Source organism: Hypomesus nipponensis, chromosome 26 (genome assembly GCF_054491055.1).
Source record: "Hypomesus nipponensis isolate SF chromosome 26, ASM5449105v1, whole genome shotgun sequence".
Lineage (NCBI taxonomy): Eukaryota > Metazoa > Chordata > Actinopteri > Osmeriformes > Osmeridae > Hypomesus > Hypomesus nipponensis.
This window is the reverse complement of record NC_140386.1, coordinates 10999196-11018552: the sequence shown is the minus strand read 5'-3', so window position 1 is coordinate 11018552 and position 19357 is coordinate 10999196. Positions and strand designations below refer to the sequence as shown.

Genomic DNA, 19357 nt, shown 5'->3' with positions numbered 1-19357 from the left:
TCCCTGCAGGACAGAGCAGGTTGGATGGGGCCCAGGGAGAGGTGGCCTTGTGCAGCTGCTCTGAGGTGACACCAAGGGGCGCTACAGGACACCCTGGACTGCTGATCTCTACACATCTCCTACCTGGTCCCTTTCTCTCCCTCGCACTACTGTGGCAGATGAAACTATGACAACATCAGCATGCCTTTAGTTTAACACTGAAAGCTGAAGGTCTAGTATGTCTTTGACTCTTTGACCCTCCTGTAGGTTTAAACTGCAACCTGTTTATTAAGCAGATAGTTGTAGATGTTTATTAAGCAGATCGTTTTAGAACCAAATGGTTAAGTTAAACTGGAAGATGGCTCTTCAAAAACGGGTGTCCTGATTGCACGCTACCCGCTTTCTGGCTCGCCCCACCGGGAGTCTGACCGGACTACGGCACACCGCTGTAGATAGGTTGGGGGAGGAAGTTGCTTTGGGGAACGAGAGGCAAGCCCCTCTCCCTATACCCACCCACCCACCCACCTCTCTCCTCTCCCCCCTCCCCTGGTCTTCCCACTCCTCCCTCCCTCCAACCTCTGCTCTCTCTCTCATTTCAGCCTCGGCGGAGCTCGGACCGTGCCAGCGGTGTGATCTCGGTATGATGCGGGCGTTCGGAGGCGTGGAGGCCCGGCTGTTCTGCGCGCTGATGGTCGCCCTGGTACCCGGTACCGCATCGGACCTGCCGACGCTCGTGCAGGATCCGGTCCGAACCGAGTCGTCTCTTCTGAAGCCAAAAGTCATGATCGCCATTCTGGCTCGCAACTCTGCGCACAGCCTGCCACATTACCTGGGCTGCATCGACAGACTTGACTACCCGAAGGAGCGCATAGCGATCTGGTAAGAGATGCGAGCAACCAACTAACTTTAAGACGCTATCACAACGTAGTTCAGAACACCATGTTCTAACTCCGCGCCAGCGCGTCTGGTTTTGTAGTTAAGCTTTAACACGAGGTAGCCAGCATCGGTAGACTTGTCCTCGCTCGCTTGGCTGTGTGTAGTCAGGAGTCTGGCTATTTTAATGAGAGCCTTGTGTCCGCGCAGATACGCCTCCTGTCCGCGTGGAGGAGACCTGCGGCTGGGTTTATGACGCTCTCACCTCGCGTGCCTGCCTGGCCGTTAATTGCATGCCAGAGGTAGATGAAAGAGGCGCTGCGCGGAAAACACGGTGTTCTCACTGATTCAGCACGGAACAACGGAAACGAGCAGCTTTTAAACGTCCAGGTAGGATGACCCGCTGGGCTGTAAAGTTAGCCGAGACTCGGTAGTCTCACTTGTCAAGCCGGGGGCCTGACGAAAGAGGTGCCCCGCGGCAAGGGTAGACGCTGAGTTGCCCTGACAGCGGGAGAAAAGGCGGCGCCGGTTGGCAGCACCGGGAAGTGACGCGTAAAGTTAAATAGAGAGATGGAGAGAAGGATGAAAATATAAGCGTGCATAATCTTGTGAAGGGGCAGATCAAATGAGGGCAGACGCGCGTGGAGAATGTATGGCTGGTTAGCGGGTTGTTGGAGAGGAAGGCGGGCTGGGTCTTGGCGGTGATCGGACTGATGGTAGTCCCTGATAGAAGAGCATGTTTTGGTGTCACTCTCATACCTTAGTCAAGCCTGGTTCTTCTGGTGGAGTGTCCTATTTGTCAGTGGGATAGGGTCTCTAACACACACACACACACAGACCAGACCCCTCTCCCCCTTCTCCCCCCTACTGACAAATAAGTGTGAGCTTGCATGTTTATGTGAGCTGGTTTAACTAACAAAGGAAAGAGGCAGGGGCAGCCCGACACACACAGAGACACACACACAAATACATACACACTCTAAACACACACACTCTGCCTGCACACAGGCAGACTGGATCCTGCAAGCCTGGTCACTTTTATCTGACGTGTGTGTGTGTGTCCACCCTAACCCTAGGTCAGAGACAGAGTGGAAGAAGCCTTTTCACTAGAGACTGTGAAAGAATGTTGGGTTTTTAAGAGAGAGAGAATGAGAGACAGACAGACAGACAGACATGGACACATAACAGACAGACAGGGAGACAGACAGACATGGACACATAACAGACAGACAGACAGACAGACAGACATGGACACATAACAGACAGACAGACAGACATGGACACATAACAGACAGACAGACAGACATGGACACATAACAGACAGACAGACAGACATGGACACATAACAGACAGACAGACAGTGTGGAAGTGCTTCCCCAGGTGGGTGACCTAAGGATGTGTGTGTGCGTTTGTGTGTATGTTTGTGTATGTGTGTGTGTGAGAAACCAGGTATGAAGAGAATGCAGGAACCATAACATAATTACTGTGTGGAACTGTGTTGTCAGAATACACACACACACACACATGCACCAACATGCACACACTCCGTGGGGTTGATTATGGTACAAAGAGTCCTGGGTATGGCAGAGGTCATTACATTTACATTTAGTCATTTAGCAGACACTCTTATCCAGAGCGACTTACAGGAAGTACAGGGACATTCCCCCCAAGGCAAGTAGGGTGAAGTGCCTTGCCCAAGGACACAACGTCGGGAATCGAACCAACAACCTTCTGATTAATAGCCCGACTCCCTAACCACTCAGCCATCTGACGCCCAGGTCAAGTGAGATTTTCCTGAGTGCGATGTGTGTGGGAAAGTGTGTGTCTTTCTCATGTCATCATATTTTCCATTCCTGACAGAAATGGTAAAAGCTATAACAATGTGAACTATTGTTATCGTTTGATTAGAACCACCGGGTTGGCCTGTTGTCAGTCCACAGGGGTGTTGGTCTGAATCTCTGATATCCCTCTGCTTCTCATTCCAACACCACCTCCCTCCCTCCACACCTCCTTCCCTCCCTCCCCCTTCACCCCTACTACCCTCCGTCTCCCCCTCCACCCCTCCTACCCTCAGGCCTCCCAGATGCTCAGAACAGGCTGTCCCTAACCTCCCACTTTCTCCTTCCTCTCTTCCTTCCTCTCTTCCTCCCTCCCTGCATCCCTCTATATCTCTATCCGGCTCCCTGTCCTGCAGGTAAACTGCCAGTGTGTCTGTGTTAAGAAGAGCTTTCCTGCGGCACGAGGAACTGTATGTTTTGGATGACTGATCGGGCGTGGGAAGGGTTAGAGGACGTTAGAGAGAGCGCTCAGTATGAGAGATGGATGAGTTCATCTGGGAGAGAGTTAAAGAGAGAGAGAGAGCAAAGGAGAGCAAGCATGCAAGGGAGAGAGGTGTGTTGAGTTAGGGGTTACCCATCCATCCAGCTGTCCATTTGTTTATTCCTCTTTCCATCCATCCATCCGATCATTCTTTCATTCTAGATGGAGGGGAAGTTGGATGAGGGGAAGGTGGGATGAATGTATAGAGGAAGGGAGGGGTTGAATGCCTAGGTGAGACATGGGAAAGCATGTGCTGTCCAGATGTTTGTGAGACAGAGAGAGGGAGAAGAGAGAGAGGGAGAAGAGAGAGAGGGAGAAGAGAGAGAGAGGGAGAGAAGAGAGAGAGAGACACACATGGGAGCATGATGGTGGAGAGGCTGTATGACCAGACTGGTGACAGGAAATTAAGATATAAATGAAGAGGAGGATAAAGGAGGAGGAGAGAACGGTAGAGGAAGGAAAATTCTGTGTGTGTATGAGAGAGAGAGGTTAACACTATTGGATTCACGCTGGGTGATAAAGTGGAAGGTCCATTTCAGCTGGAGATTGACTTTATTGGTGCATGTAATGACAAGAGAACTCCAGAAGTATGAGCTGGGATGGAACCCCCCTTACTGAAGTCCCCACAAAGAAAGATTTTGTATTGAATATTAAAATCCTGCATCACTTGTTTGTATGATGGAATTCGCTGAACATGCTTCACTCTGTACATGAATACAGATACATTCCCCCTGAGAAAGAAGAAAAGAGAAGAACCAGACAAAGGGAGGAGGGCGGGGAGGTGGAGGCCGCAGGAAGACTGTAAGCAATGCAAGTGTCGGGATCCCTGCTCTATACCCCACCCTATTAGGAAGGTGTGCCCTGAAGCGTGATATGATGAGTTGCTAGTGACGAGCTAGGTCTCTTGTCCCCCACATGAACCAGCTCTGCTTGATTCTTGTGACTGCCTCCCCCTCCTCAGCCGTTAAGTGGACACACCTGGACACACCTGGGCACACCTGGACACACCTGGACACACCTGGGCACACCTGGGCACACCTGGACATACCTGAGCACACCTGGACACACCTGGGCATACCTGGACATACCTGAGCACACCTGGACACACCTGGGCACACCTGGGCACACCTGGACACACCTGGACATACCTGAGCACACCTGGACATACCTGAGCACACCTGAACACACCTGGGCACACCTGGGCACACCTGGGCACACCTGGACACACCTGGACACACCTGGGCACACCTGGGCACACCTGGACACACCTGGGCACACCTGGGCACACCTGGGCACACCTGGACACACCTGAGCACACCTGGACACACCTGAGCACACCTGGACACACCTGGGCACACCTGGACACACCTGGACATACCTGAGCACACCTGAACACACCTGGGCACACCTGGACACACCTGAGCACACCTGGACACACCTGGGCACACCTGGACACACCTGGACATACCTGAGCACACCTGAACACACCTGGGCACACCTGGACACACCTGAGCACACCTGGACACACCTGAGCACACCTGGACACACCTGGGCACACCTGGACACACCTGAGCACACCTGGACACACCTGGGCACACCTGGACACACCTGGACATACCTGAGCACACCTGAACACACCTGGGCACACCTGGACACACCTGGACATACCTGAGCACACCTGGGCCTGGTGGTCTCATCATACCTCATCATTGGTTATGTTAAATATTAGTATTCTAATTAGCACAGCAGATAGTCCTATCACGCATGTTCCCCTTTTTTCTGTCGCAACCACTGAGCCGGGTTCGTGACATGGGGGCTCGTCCCAAATCCTTTGTTGATTACGGCTTGGTCGGCTATGTGCTGCGTTTGGCGGAGCTGACAGATTCAGATTTTGTTTTTTGCTTTAGGGGCCATATGCGCCAAGATTCGGGTTTTGGCAGTTTTTCCTTTTTTTTTTCGTGCTGTTGCTGCTTGGACGTGGCTTGGGGTGAGTTAGTGTTTGGGTTGGCAGGGAGAGTTGGTGCTGTCTTTCCCCCTGGTAGGGTTAGGGTTAGGGTTAGGGTTAGGGGGCACCTCCGTGGTTTGGGGGGGGGGGGTCGTCAGCTTGCTGGTTGCCCTATTTCCACTCCAGCGGATGACAGTGCATAATTACCTGCCACAAAGTGCTTGAAGACCAGGGTTGAGCTAGCTGTAGTTGGGGATCCTCTTCTGTTGGGCGCTGACCGGCACTTGCTGCTTGTGGACCTGGGGTTCGTACAGATATGGCAGCTCGTATTGATGCCTTTATTGGGGTTCTGTCTGAAGAGCTGTTGGCTGGGTTTAGGGGAGACCAGGGCTGGTTTTGCACACTTTTTACTTTAGCCAGTATTACGGACCCTCACCTTGTTTGGACCTTGTGCTGTTTGTAATTCTTCTGATTGGATAGGATTCCCACTGAGGTCTCCTGGATTGGTCCAAAAGGCTTCAACTTTCCTGTGACACAGTAAACTGTCTGCTGTCTTTCTGGATGGATGGACTGAATGCAGTGCTAACTTTCAGGGCATGTGCTGTAATTTGGCATACTGCATACAATCTAAATCCATCCTTACAACGGTTTGAAATCCGATGTATCAAAGTATTGAAAATGAAGTCTTATGATCTCCGGTCGCCAATGCATGTGGGAGTTTTTCAACCAATAGAAACTCGTTCTCCCAATTGACTCATTTTGAATGAGTTGTTACAGGTCTGTTATCCAACACACCTGATTCAAATGCATGTTCGTTACCAGGCTTCTACGGAGCTAGATAACGACCCATTCATTTGAATCAGGTTTGTTACATTTACATTTTACATGTATTCATTTAGCAGACGCTTTTATCCAAAGCGACTTTCAAGAGGAGCAGAGAAACATCTAAAACAGGCAGGACAGGACAGGGCAGGCAGGACAGGACAGGGCAGGCAGGACAGGGCAGGCAGGACAGGGCAGGGCAGGGCAGGGCAGGGCAGGGCAGGGCAGGCAGGACAGGACAGGGCAGGCAGGACAGGGCAGGCAGGACAGGACAGGGCAGGCAGGACAGGGCAGGCAGGCAGGACAGGGCAGGCAGGACAGGGCAGGCAGGACAGGGCAGGCAGGACAGGGCAGGCAGGACAGGGCAGGCAGGACAGGGCAGGCAGGACAGGACAGGGCAGGCAGGACAGGGCAGGGCAGGCAGGACAGGGCAGGCAGGACAGGGCAGGCAGGACAGGGCAGGGCAGGGCAGGCAGGACAGGACAGGGCAGGGCAGGGCAGGCAGGACAGGACAGGCAGGGCAGGCAGGCAGGCAGGCAGGCAGGCAGGCAGGACAGGACAGGACAGGACAGGACAGGACAGGGCAGGCAGGACAGGACAGGGCAGGCAGGACAGGGCAGGCAGGACAGGGCAGGGCAGGACAAACAGGTTAAGGGTTAGGGTTGTTTTATCATCCGCTGTTGTTGTGTTTGGAGCAAAATGTTTTGTTAAGGAGCCCAGCAGAACTAGCATTATCCTTGTGCAGTTCTGTAGTGGCATGCCACTCTAAAGCCCCTTTCCCCCTACTACTCACGTCTGTCAATGCGACAGAGTTTACAGAAGGTATGATATTGATCTTTGCTGCTCTTAGTGGCAACGTGGAGTTCTGAACTTGAAAGAGGTCTTTCTTTTTGGCACTGAAACCCACGCGAGTGGTAAATTGCGACTGTGGGCAGGAAGGGTCAAAACGGAGGACACGCAACAGCAGTCCGGACAAAGGGCTGGAAAACCGGACTGTCCGGACGAAATCTGTACGTCTGGTCACCCTAGGTGAGACATGGCAAAGCATGTGTTGTCCAGATGTTAGTCAGAGAGAGAGAAGAGAGGAGAGAGACGGGGGGGGGGGGGAGAGAGAAGAGAGAGAGAGAAAGCCCTGCAGGCAGTAAGCAGAATAATGAGCCAGATGAAGTCACTGTAAACTACAAAAAGGCAGGTCACACACATAAGTGGTAGCATGATGGTGGAGAGGCTGTATAACCAGACTGGTGACAGGAAAAGAAGATATATCCTGGAGGAAGTAGGAAGAGGAGGACGAGAGGAAGGAGAATGATGTTCTCCTGTGTGTGTGTGTGTGTGTGTGTGTGTGTGTGTGTGTGTGCGTGTGTGTGTGTGTGTGTGAGTTACACTCTCAGGCTCACTCTTACATTCTGGCTGCTCTGCACTCTGACGTGGTAAACCTGGACAGGGTACAGCAGGGAATATTACAGCAAACTGTGGAAATCTCCTGTGTGTGTGTGTTGCTCTGAAGAACCTGATGTCATCAGTATCTATTTATTGATGTCAACATGGTACAAGGTGTGCAGACAGTGGCTTGACACACAGACCAGCAGCAGTTTGTTTGTTTGTAGTTCTCCCGTGGTTTCCATGCTGCCTGCCAGGCTTGACTCACACTGCTGTGTGTCTGTGGGTGTCTGTGTGTGTGTGTGTGTGTGTCTGTGTGTGTGTGTTTCAGGGCAGCGACAGACCATAACATAGACAACACCACAGCCATTCTGAGGGAGTGGCTGAGAAGAGCCCAGGACCAGTATCACTATGTAGAGTGGAGACCTCTGGATGAGCCAAGGTAGGCCCTTCCTTTCCCCTTCCCTCCTCTCCTCTCTTCTCCTCTCCCCTCCTCTCCCCTTCCCTCCTCTCCCCTTCCCTCCTCTCCTCTCTTCTCCTCTCCCCTCCTCTCCCCTTCCCTCCTCTCCTCTCTTCTCCTCTCCCCTCCTCTCACCTCCTCTCCCTTCCTCTCCCCTCCCCTCCTCTCTTCTCCCCTTCTCTCCTCTCCCCTCCCCTCCTCTCTTCTCCCCTTCTCTCCTCTCCCCTCCTCTCACCTCCTCTCCCTTCCTCTCCCCTCCCCTCTCCTCCTCTCCCCTCCCCTCTCCTCCCCTCTCCTCCTCTCCCCTCCCCTCTCCTCCTCTCCCTTCCTCTCCCCTCCTCTCCCCTCCTCTCACCTCCTCTCCCCTCCCCTCCCCTCTCCTCCCCTCTAATCCTCTCGCATCCTCTCCTCTTGCCTCCTCTCCCCTCCTCTCACCTCCTCTCCCCTCCCCTCCCCTCTCCTCCCCTCTAATCCTCTCGCATCCTCTCCTCTTGCCTCCTCTCACCTCCTCTCACCACCTCTCCTCCTTTCCTTTTCCCCACCAAGAGGAAATTCTGTCAGTGACAAAATGTATTCATGCTCATGTCGATTGTTGCGAATGGTGTTCTACGTGTGTGTGTGTGTGTCAGGTCCTATACGGATGAGTGGGGACCGAAGCACTGGCCTCCGTCTCGTTTCCAGCACGTGATGAAACTGAGGCAAGCAGCTCTGAAGGCCGCACGCGAACGCTGGGCCGACTACATCCTGGTGAGATTATAATCTGGAAGACTACATCCTAGTGAGATTATAGTCTGGTAGACTACGTCCTGGTGAGATTATAATCTGGAAGACTACATCCTGGTGAGGTTATAGTCTGGTAGACTACGTCCTGGTGAGATTATAATCTGGTAGACTACGTCCTGGTGAGATTATAATCTGGTAGACTACACCTGGTGAGATTATAATCTGGTAAACTACATCCAGGTGAGATTCAGTCTGAAAGTCAATGATTATTAACACCATGCACTCTCTTTCCTCCATCCTCTCTCTGTACCTCTCTGTTCCGCCTCTCCCCTCCTCTCCCCCTCCCCCATCCTGCCCCCTCCAGTACTCAGACAGTGATAACCTGTTGACCAACCCCAGGGTTCTGGACCTGCTGATGTCGGAGAACCTGACTCTGGTGGCTCCTCTTCTGGACACCAGGTCTCTCTACTCTAACTTCTGGTGCGGCATCACCCCCCAGGTACAGCCCCAAGCTCTCTCTCTCCCCCACTCTCCCTCTCTCTTCCCCACTCTCTCTCTCACATTTTCCATCCTCCAATCCTCTGCTTCTCACTCTCCTGTCTCTCTGCTCCTCTCCCTCTTTCTCTCTCACCCTCCCCATGCCCCCCGCCCCCCCTCCAGGGCTACTACAAGCGGACTCCAGACTATCAGCCAATCAGAGAGTGGAGGCGTCTGGGTTGTTTCCCTGTTCCCATGGTGCACAGCAGCTTCCTGCTGGACCTGCGTCGTGCTGCCAGCCTCTCTCTGGCCTTTCACCCCCCCCATCCCGACTACAGCCTGGCCTTCGATGACATCATGGTCTTCGCCTTCTCCACCCGCCAGGCAGGTCAGAGGTCACGACCCCTCCTCTCTCCCTCCAGCCTCGGGGCGTCAGCAGGGTCGTGGGGTTAACCCCTCTCTAGGTGTCTGTGTGTGTGTGCGTGTATATCTGTGTGTATGTGTGTGTGTATATCTGTGTGTATGTGTGTGTGTATATCTGTGTGTATGTGTGTGTGTATATCTGTGTGTATGTGTGTGTGTATATCTGTGTGTATGTGTGTATGTGTGCGTGTATATCTGTGTGTATGTGTGTGTGTGTATATCTGTGTGTATGTGTGTATGTGTGCGTGTATATCTGTGTGTATGTGTGTCTGTGTGCGTGTATATCTGTGTGTGTGTGTGTGTGTATATCTGTGTGTGTGTGTGTGTGTGTGTGTATATCTGTGTGTGTGTATATCTGTGTGTATGTGTGTATGTGTGCGTGTATATCTGTGTGTCTGTGTGTGTGTATATCTGTGTGTGTGTGTGTGTATATCTGTGTGTGTGTATATCTGTGTGTGTGTGTGTGTGTGTGTATATGTGTGTGTGTTTGTATATCTGTGTGTGTGTGTGTGTATATCTGTGTGTGTGTGTGTGTGTGTGTGTATATCTGTGTGTGTGTGTATATCTGTGTGTGTGTGTGTGTGTGTATATCTGTGTGTGTGTGTGTATATCTGTGTGTGTGTGTATATATCTGTGTGTGTGTATATCTGTGTGTGTGTGTGTATATCTGTGTGTGTGTGTATATATATCTGTGTGTGTGTGTGTATATATATCTGTGTGTGTGTGTGTGTGTATATCTGTGTGTGTGTGTGTGTGTATATCTGTGTCTGTGTGTGTGTGTATATCTGTGTGTGTGTATATATATCTGTGTGTGTGTGTGTATATCTGTGTCTGTGTGTGTGTATATATCTGTGTGTGTGTATATCTGTGTGTGTGTGTGTATATCTGTGTGTGTGTGTATATATATCTGTGTGTGTGTGTGTATATATATCTGTGTGTGTGTGTGTGTGTGTGTATATCTGTGTGTGTGTGTGTGTGTATATCTGTGTCTGTGTGTGTGTGTATATCTGTGTGTGTGTATATATATCTGTGTGTGTGTGTGTATATCTGTGTCTGTGTGTGTGTGTGTGTGTTATCAGTGTTATCCCACTGCTTGTTTCATAACCCCATCATAGAAGAATGAAAGATGTCAAACTAATGCTAATGGGAGCTATGTGTGTGTGTGTGAGTGTGTGAGTGTGTGAGTGTGTGTGTGTGTGTGTGTGAGTGTGTGTGTGTGTGAGTGTGAGTGTGTGTGTGTGTGTGTGTGTGGTTATTTGATGTTGGTAACAATCTGTATAGAACAAACAGAACAGTTAAGCATAAACAATGCACATACACATATATACACAACACACACATTTATTGCCACAGACTTGCCAGTAAAAGACTGATTGTGTTTACCTGTGTGTGTGCAGGTGTGCAGATGCATGTGTGTAACAGGGAACACTATGGGTTCCTACCTGTTCCTCTGAAGGCTCATCAGAACTTAGAGGAGGAGAAGGAGAGCTTCACGCACACCATCACTGAGGCCTTGAGTGAGTACACACACACACACGCACACACACCTATATAAACACACAATTCCTTTACTACAATACTACATCCCCCTCTGCTCAAGAGAACAATAAGTAAACAAGTCGGTCCCTCTCTCCAGATTAACTCTCCCTTCTTCCCTACCTCCTCTCTCTTTCCCCCTCTCCTCTCGTCTCCCCTCCTCTCCCCTCCTCTCCCCTCCTCTCCTCTCTCTCTAGTCGACCACAGGCTGGAGTCTTCTCAGTATGTGTACTCCCCTCCGACCCAGCAGGACAAGATGGACTTTGACGAGGTGAGATAAACAAGTCTATAAACACAAACTTTACATGTTCAGTACTTCACCTCTCCCCTCCTCCTCCTCTCCCCTCCTCCTCCTCTCCCCTCCTCCTCCCCCTCCCCTCCTTCTCCTCTCCCCTCCCCTCCCCTCTTCCTTCTCCTCTCCTTCCCTCCTCTCCTCTCCCCTCCTCCAGATCTTCCTGGTGAACCTTAGGCGTCGTGTGGACAGGAGAACCAGGATGCTGAACACCATGGCAGCTTTAGGTCTGCAGGCTACTGTCACCGACGCCGTGGATGGGAAGTAGGTCACACAACTGATACTGTGTTCAGGAGACTGGCTCAGGCCTTTCGGTGCTAAATCCCCCCTACCTCCATAACCTCGCCCCACCTCCTCCTCCCTCCTCCTCCCCCTCCTCTCCTCCAGAGCTCTGAACTCATCCCAGCTGCAGGCTCTGGGTATAGAGATGTTGCCGGGATACAAGGACCCCTACTCTGGACGTGTGCTGACCCGGGGGGAGATAGGCTGCTTCCTCAGCCACCACTCCACATGGACACAGGTACACACACACACACACACACCCAGGTACACACACACACACACACCCAGGTACATACACACACACACACACACCCAGGTACACACACACACACACACCCAGGTACACACACACACACCCAGGTACACACACACACACACACCCAGGTACACACACACACACACACACACCCAGGTACACACACACACACCCAGGTACACACACACACACCCAGGTACACACACACACACCCAGGTACACACACACACACACAGGTACAAGAATACTGCCACATTCAAACACAGGTACCCTCATATGGTGTGTGTGTGTGTGTGTAGGTGGTGGAGAGGAACCTGCAGCAGGTCCTGGTTCTGGAGGATGATGTGAGGTTTGAACCCAGATTCAAACGACGTCTGCAGGCCATCATGGATGACATCATCAAGACCCAGCTGGACTGGGACCTCATGTAAGGAGACAGGCAGACAGACAGACAGACAGACAAGCAGGCAGGCAGACAGACAGGCAGACGTATGTATTTCTGTCTCCATAGTTACATTTCTGTCTCCATAGTTATGTGGGGAGGAAGAGGATGCAGGTGCAACAGCCGGAACAATCCGTAGCGGGTGTCAACAACTTAGTGGAGGCCGACTACTCCTATTGGACGCTGGGCTATGCGCTGTCCAATCAGGGAGCCAGGAAGCTGCTAGCTGCCAAGGCCTTTAATAGGATGCTGCCGGTGGACGAGTTCCTGCCAGTCATGTTCAACAAGCACCCCAAGTGAGACACACGCACACACGCACACACACACACACGCAAGTCCATATATAACAGTGCTTCAGAGGTACCCTCTCCTCCTCCTCTCCTCTCCTCCCTCCTCTCCTCTCCTCTCCTCTCCTCCCCCCCTAAACACTGGGCCTGATTGTTTTCAGGGTTTGCTGGGTATGGTGGCCATCGCCTTTCCCTCTCTCTCTCTCTCTCTCTCTCTCTCTCTCTCTCTCTCTCTCTCTCTCTCTCTCTCTCTCTCTCTCTCTCTCTCTGTCTCTCTCTCTCTCTCTCTCTGTCTGTCTCTCTCTCTCTCTCTCTCTCTCTCTCTCTCTCTCTCTCTCTGTCTCTCTCTCTCTCTCTCTCTCTCTCTCTGTCTCTCTCTCTCTCTCTCTCTGTCTCTCTCTCTCTCTCTCTCTCTCTCTCTCTCTCTTTCTTTCTCTCTCTCATTCCCTCTCTTTCCTTTCCTTTCTCTCCCTGTTCCCTCCTTTTCTCTCTCTCTGCCTTCCCTCTCTTCCTCCCCCTCTCTCCACCTCTCCTTGCTCCCCTGCCCTGCCCTTCTTCTCTCTTATCCACTCCTCCCCCTCCTCCCCCCTCTGAGAGGAATGTTGTTGGGGAGCGGGTCTCTTCCTGTCCCAGGCTGAAGGACAGCATTCCCATTGATCCAGCCCTGGGCTGGGGGGTGGGGACACACAGACAGGGGTGACTGTGTGTGAGTGTGTACTGTGTGTGTGTGTGTGTGTGTGTACATTTGTGTGTAATGTATAGATCACTATACAAATACACACCAGAGTGTACGTTTGGAGAAGAGAAAAGGGGAGGAGGAAAGAGGGAGACCATGCAAACAATGTGTAGCAGTTGAATGTCTGTTATATTATGCAGTTTTGTAAAGCTCTCTTTTGGAAGTCGCTTTGGATAAAAGCGTCTGCTAAATGCAGAAATGTAAATGTATATTTGTTAACTGGACTGTGTGTTGTGTGAGAGAGAGAGAGAGAGAGAGAGAGAGAGAGAGAGAGAGGTGAGGGTTAGAGGGAGGAGAAGATAGTGGGAGGGAGAGAAAGGAGAAGAGGGAGGGAGAGAGAGGGGAGGGTAGCTCTGTCCCCCACCTCTCTCTTGACCTCTGACCTCATCTGTCTGAATGAGGTGACGTGTCACCTTACACACTCCCCCTCTCGCTCTCTCTCTCTCGCGCTCTCGCTCTCTCTCTCTTTCTCTCCCCCCTCTCGCTCTCTCTCTCGCTCTCCCTCGCTCTCCCTCTCCCCCCACCTCCACCTCTCCCTCCTTTCTCCTCTGCTTCCTTTGATGGCAATTTTATACAAACATAGCTTTGTTGAAAATGTACTGCCAAACTACACAATGCAATGCCATGCTGTTTTATATTTGATATATCATATTATATGCTGTGCTTGATATGATACGCTATGCTATGCATGATACTAACCCTCCATCTCCCCTTCTCTACGCAAGGCTAAGCTCTGCTATGCTAGGCTATGCTATGCTATGCTTGGCTATGCAAGGCTACGGTATGCAATGCTATGCTAGGCTATGCTCGGCTACGGTATGCAATGCTATACTAGGCTACGCTAGGCTACGATGCTAACCCTCAGTCTCCCCCTCAGTGCTGAGTTCATGTCCCACTTCTCCCCGCGGGACCTGAGGGCCTTCTCGGTGGAGCCCCTGCTGCTGTACCCCACCCACTACACGGGTGAGCCGGGCTACGTCAGTGACACGGAGACCTCCACCATCTGGGACGACGAGGCTGTGGCCACGGACTGGGACCGGCAGCAGGCACGCAAGACGGCCCAGCAGGACAGCCTGCGGGCCGGAGCCCACAACACAGTCAGCGGAGACTCCCCTCCCCCCGCCGCACGCGCTGCCCGCGACGAACTCTGAGAGAGGGATTCTGGGATACGCCTGGGAACTGGGACCTGGGACCCTGGGACACACACACACACCTGAGACACACGCACCTGGGACACACACCTGGGACACACACCTGGGACACACACACACATGCCTCAGACATTCAAATACACTTCTCTGGCACACACATGTACAATGTTCAAACATTTGTGGAGAGGTGTTTGTGTGTGTGTGTGTGTGTGTGTAGACGTAGGGCAGGATGAGAGGAGAAACACACGTCATTGCTGTTCTGGACGGTTGTAGAGGATGATTGTTGTAATTTAAAGATGTACCAGTGTGTTTTACAGCTCAGACAATAAAGGTCTCACAGCTGTCTACAAATGTGTCTTCTGTGTGTGTGTTGTGTGTGTGTGAGAGCGTGCCTGTTCAACACTGCTCCCTCTGTGGGCAGGAAGGACACACAGAAACGTGTTTGTGTGAGAAAATAGGCCAACGTATTTGTCATGACAATTTTATTTTAAATTAACTGTGTGGCATTTACAAGATTAAATCAGTTGCTCAAGCCATTTTTTCCAACCAGCATTTTTGAAACAGTCAACACAGGTTCAAAATAGACTAAAACCAAACTTGCCTCCATCAAAACATCCAGCTGAAGCTGCAATCCGTTTTTTTTACTCAGTCACAACATGATGGCCCAAGACTGTACTTAAACCACAACATAGGTCATCCTGTTTCATAAGTCTGTGCTATTTGTTGATGCATTTACAGTTTTTACCAGAAATAAACAAACTGACATGCTCCTTATAGGGCTGTATTTTGGTCTTCCTAAAATTAGTGGACTTTTTAAATATTTCCTTTTAATATTTTTTCCTTTTTTAACATCCTTCACCAATTCCCTGAAACCAGCACTCAGATCACCTGTGCACTAAGCTGAGAAAACAAAGTGAAAACAGATAAATGAATTCAAGACTGCAGCTACACTATAATCACTCCTTCTGTTCACTCCTAAACTATCCGCTGGTTCTGAGTTAGTAGCCCTGCTCTGCTACCAGCTGCAGCTGGTCCTGGGGGGGGCATCCGGATGTGTCTGACCACATTGATGGGTCGCATGGGGGCTTGAAGGGGAGGGGCAGGGGGGGGTTCGCCTCTCCCGGGAGGGTGGCAGGGTGGCTGAGGGGTAGGGGGCAGGTGGGGGGGGGCAGCAGGGTGGGGGGGGGGTGCGAGCCCCCTCCTTGCTCCCTCTCTCTCCAGGGGTGCAGGTCAAGGAAGGCTGGGCCCACACCGGCGAGGGCCGACATCAGGACGGCATTCTCCCAGTCTGCCTCCGCCCTCCCAGGCAGCAGGGGGCGCTGGAGGACAGAGGGCGGCGCGTCGCTCACGAAGCTCCCCAGCAGGTAGGCCCAGACGCAGCCAGACACAGGGCTGAGGGAGAGGCGAGGCCACAGCGAGGCCAGGAGGCCGAGGGGGGCGTAGGGCCGCTGGGAGAAGAACAGATCCAGCCGTACCCACGGGTGCTGCCCCAGGAAGGAGACCAGAGTCTGGGCACATGAGCAGGACGGAGCCTGGCTGCTGATCACCAGGATGGAGCTCACCTCCTCACACGCCTCCAGCACGGAGCACAGGTACCTGGAGGGGGAGGGGGGGAGGGGGAGAGGGGGGAGGGAAAGAGAGATGAGAGAGAATGAGACAGAGAACCAAAAGATGAGACAGTCTGATAAAGAATGAGAGAGATAGAGAGGCAGGGAGAGAGAGGTGGAGAGAGATAGAGAGGCAGGGAGAGAGAGGTGGAGAGAGATAGAGAGGCAGGGAGAGAGAGGTGGAGAGAGATAGAGAGGCAGGGAGAGAGAGGTGGAGAGAGATAGAGAGAGGGAGCTATAGAGAGGGAGATATAGAGAAGGGGAGAGAGGGAGAGAGAGGTGGACTTCCAGAGCCTCACCCTGAGGTCAGGTCAAACAGCCAGGTCTCAGGATGTGTTCCCTGGGTCGGACATCCCGATGCTCTGCCTCTCTGGACCAGTTCCCCCGCAGAATCACGCAGCTCGTAGAACAGCAGCAGGTCTGACGAACCCGACGGCCCTACAGGGAACCCAAATTCCCGGCAGAACCTGAGAACCACACAGAACCAGACAGAGCCAAGTTAGATGATGATGTCTTTGTGATTGTTCCTGCACAACCTGGAACCAGACATTTAGCAGGTACTTTTATCCAAAGCAACATACAGATTGAGTTTGATCCTGCAACCTCTTGGTATTCAGTCAAATGCTCTAACCACTAAGCTAAACCAAGCTGTGCCATGGTGCCATATTTAATGTGTCTAGAAATGTTCTTTCTGCAGAACCTGGAGTAGGAGACTGCGGCCTCTCCTCCAGCAAACACATGGCACGGACACTCTGGACATGATGCATTCTGGGTGTTGTAGTTCACAGAGTAGTGGGGGGAGTCTGGAGAGCCCTGGGAGAGCTGCTGCATGTCACTCTCACTCTGACCTGCAGGGGGCAGCACAGGCACAGGGAGGGGGCAGCACAGGCACAGGGAGGGGGAGAAAGGGGGGGGGGCAGAGAGAGAGGGAGAGAGACCACAAGTTTGTTAGTATGTTTTCAACCTGGAACATGGTTTTAAACAGAATGTTGGACTCCAAGCCAACAACCTCTTACTTTCACACACACACACACACACACACACACACACACACACACACACACACACTGCAGCAGGGAGAACACTAACCGCACTGTTGATGATAACAGAAAAGTGGAGAATGAATGAGAAAAAAGGAGCTTACAATTGGTGGTCTCTCTCTCTCTTCTCTCTCCCTTCTTCTCATAGAAACTGTCCAGTCAACTGTGTATGTGTGTTATCCAGTGAGGAGTGTTCTGTTGTCTGAGTACGGCAGTAGCCGTGGTTACTGCAATAACTCTGAACTGTCCACAGCAGTGAACTGTGTGAGTATGTGTGTGTGTGTGTGTGTATTTGTGTGTTCCTGGCTGCTTGCCTTTGTATTTTTGTGGTTGTGCATGATAAACTGTGTATTGGTGAATGCTGTTCCTCTCTTGGCCTGTGGAGGGCAGTGTTAAGCCGTTAACGCAGGCAGTCACAGTCAGAACAGACAGTAAGTGTGAAATGATCTACTAATCAATGAAACAATACTATTTGTATCATGCTCAATATCATCCTTCTTCTAGCATGTGTGTCAAGTTGTCTGAGTATGCATAGGTGTGTGTTTATGGTAAGGTTATTCGTAACTAGGCAGAGCTGCTGGCTGGTTATTGGTAACTAAGCAAAGTTGCTAGCTGGGAATCCTGGAACATCCTGTGAGGCTGGGGAGTTTAGTGGAGTGCTGACTGGACTGGAGATATTAATAAAGATATCGTTTTGCATGTATCTGGTGTGTGTGTAAGAGAGTGTGTGTGACTGAGGGTGAGTGTGTATGTGTGTGGCTCTAAAAGAGCTATGTTTCCCAGCTGTGTAAACTGTTGCTTGCCACAGTTTACTGTGTCAGCACAGAGAGACAGAGAGAGAGAGGGAGGGGGAGAGAGAGAGAGAGAGAGAGAGAGAGAGAGAGAGAGAGAGAGGGAGAGAGAGAGAGAGAGAGAGAGAGAGAGAGAGAGAGAGAGAGAGAGAGAGGGGAAAAAAGAGAGAATGATATAAATATAGTGTGAAATTGAAAGAAGGAACTGGAATTTAGGTTTTAATAGAGGATAGAGGTTACTCCAGAGTGCCTCCATTACAGTTGTGTTTCTGTTAATTGTTGTTGTGTGTGTTGGCTTTTGTGTGTGGTGTGTGTGTGGTGTGTGTGTGGTGTGTGTGTGGTGTGTGTGTGGTGTGTGTGTGTGGTGTGTGTGTGGTGTGTGTGTGGTGTGTGTGTGTCGGTGTGTGTGTGGTGTGTGTGTGGTGTGTGTGTGTGGTGTGTGTGTGGTGTGTGTGTGGTGTGTGTGTGTGGTGTGTGTGTGGTGTGTGTGTGGTGTGTGTGTGTGGTGTGTGTGTGGTGTGTGTGTGGTGTTATTCACTGCGACAGGATGCTAGACAGGATGCTAGTCTGTGGACCAGTGGAAGCATCCGGGCTGGTGTCCTATTAACCAGATATACCTGGCTGTGTGTGCATGTGTGTGAGTATGACTACACGATCATAGTGGGACTGTGTGAGTGTGGCGTGTGTGTGTGCGTGTGTGTGAGAGAGAGTGTGTGTGAGAGAGAGAGTGTGTGTGTGTTCGAGCGGTGCCTGGTCCCAGTTAATCCTCCTCAGCAATTGCTACGTTTCACACATGACTGAATCTCTTACTGTTTGCACCCCCCCCAACACACACACACACACACACACACACCCTCAGTCATCCCTGCAGTGTTATACATTTATGACGTTTTGAACTTTGTGGTCTCGTCTCAAAGGCCACCCTTCTGCCAGCTGCTGGTTAACATTACCACTACAATCAGTAACTACAGGTAGCTGTGTGTGTGTTCGTGTGTGTGTGTGTGTTGGGGGGGGGGGTGTCAGTAATATAGAACTCCTTGAAAATATCCGCTGAGACACATACATTAACACAATCTTTCTTTCTGAGCCTAACTTCAGTGGCTAGATGGACAAGGGGCAGGGCTTATCTCTGGCTCCGCCCCCAGCTGAGAGGGATGGAAAGGGAGAGGGAGACACTTTCATCATTTGTGTGGTGTGAGTTGTTTGCCTGGAACCACAGAAGGAGAGAGGAGAAGAGAAATTAGTGGAGTAGTTCAGAGAAACAGGAAGAGAGATTACGCAGGGAGAGAGCTCCACAGACCTCCAGACCTCCAGCTCCACAGACCTCCAGACCTCCAGCTCCACAGACCTCCAGACCTCCAACCTTGCAGACCTCCACAAAGACAGACTAGTGTACCTGCAAGGAGAACCAGTGTAATCAACCAGGCTAATCAGGCTAGCCTTCCAGGACAACCAGCCAGGCTAACCAGCGAGGCTAACCACCCAAGGTAACCAGACGCTAACCAGGCTAACCACGCTAGCCTGCCAGGCCAACCA

At 51.6% G+C, this 19357-nt stretch overlaps 2 protein-coding genes across 2 annotated transcripts; one reads left to right on the top strand and one right to left on the bottom strand.

Annotated features, from left to right (window-relative positions):
- The first annotated feature begins 72 nt into the window (after positions 1–72).
- Positions 73–14734, top strand: colgalt2b (collagen beta(1-O)galactosyltransferase 2b). Its single transcript, XM_084693128.1, has 13 exons — positions 73–126; positions 579–858; positions 7650–7760; positions 8408–8525; positions 8866–9000; positions 9162–9366; positions 10799–10918; positions 11135–11208; positions 11387–11493; positions 11617–11749; positions 12067–12194; positions 12299–12505; positions 14110–14734. The coding sequence occupies exons 2-13, from the start codon at positions 620–622 to the stop codon at positions 14381–14383; spliced, it is 1851 nt and encodes a 616-aa protein (XP_084549254.1). The 5' UTR covers positions 73–126; positions 579–619; the 3' UTR covers positions 14384–14734.
- Positions 14735–15381: 647 nt separating this feature from the next.
- On the bottom strand, positions 15382–17333 carry LOC146221461 (putative deaminase APOBEC-4). Its single transcript, XM_084692324.1, has 4 exons — positions 17135–17333; positions 16691–16838; positions 16290–16457; positions 15382–15979 (listed from the first exon to the last, which is right to left on the bottom strand). Exons 2-4 carry the CDS (start codon positions 16819–16821, stop codon positions 15382–15384), a joined length of 897 nt encoding a protein of 298 aa, XP_084548450.1. The 5' UTR covers positions 16822–16838; positions 17135–17333.
- Between the last annotated feature and the right edge of the window lie 2024 nt (positions 17334–19357).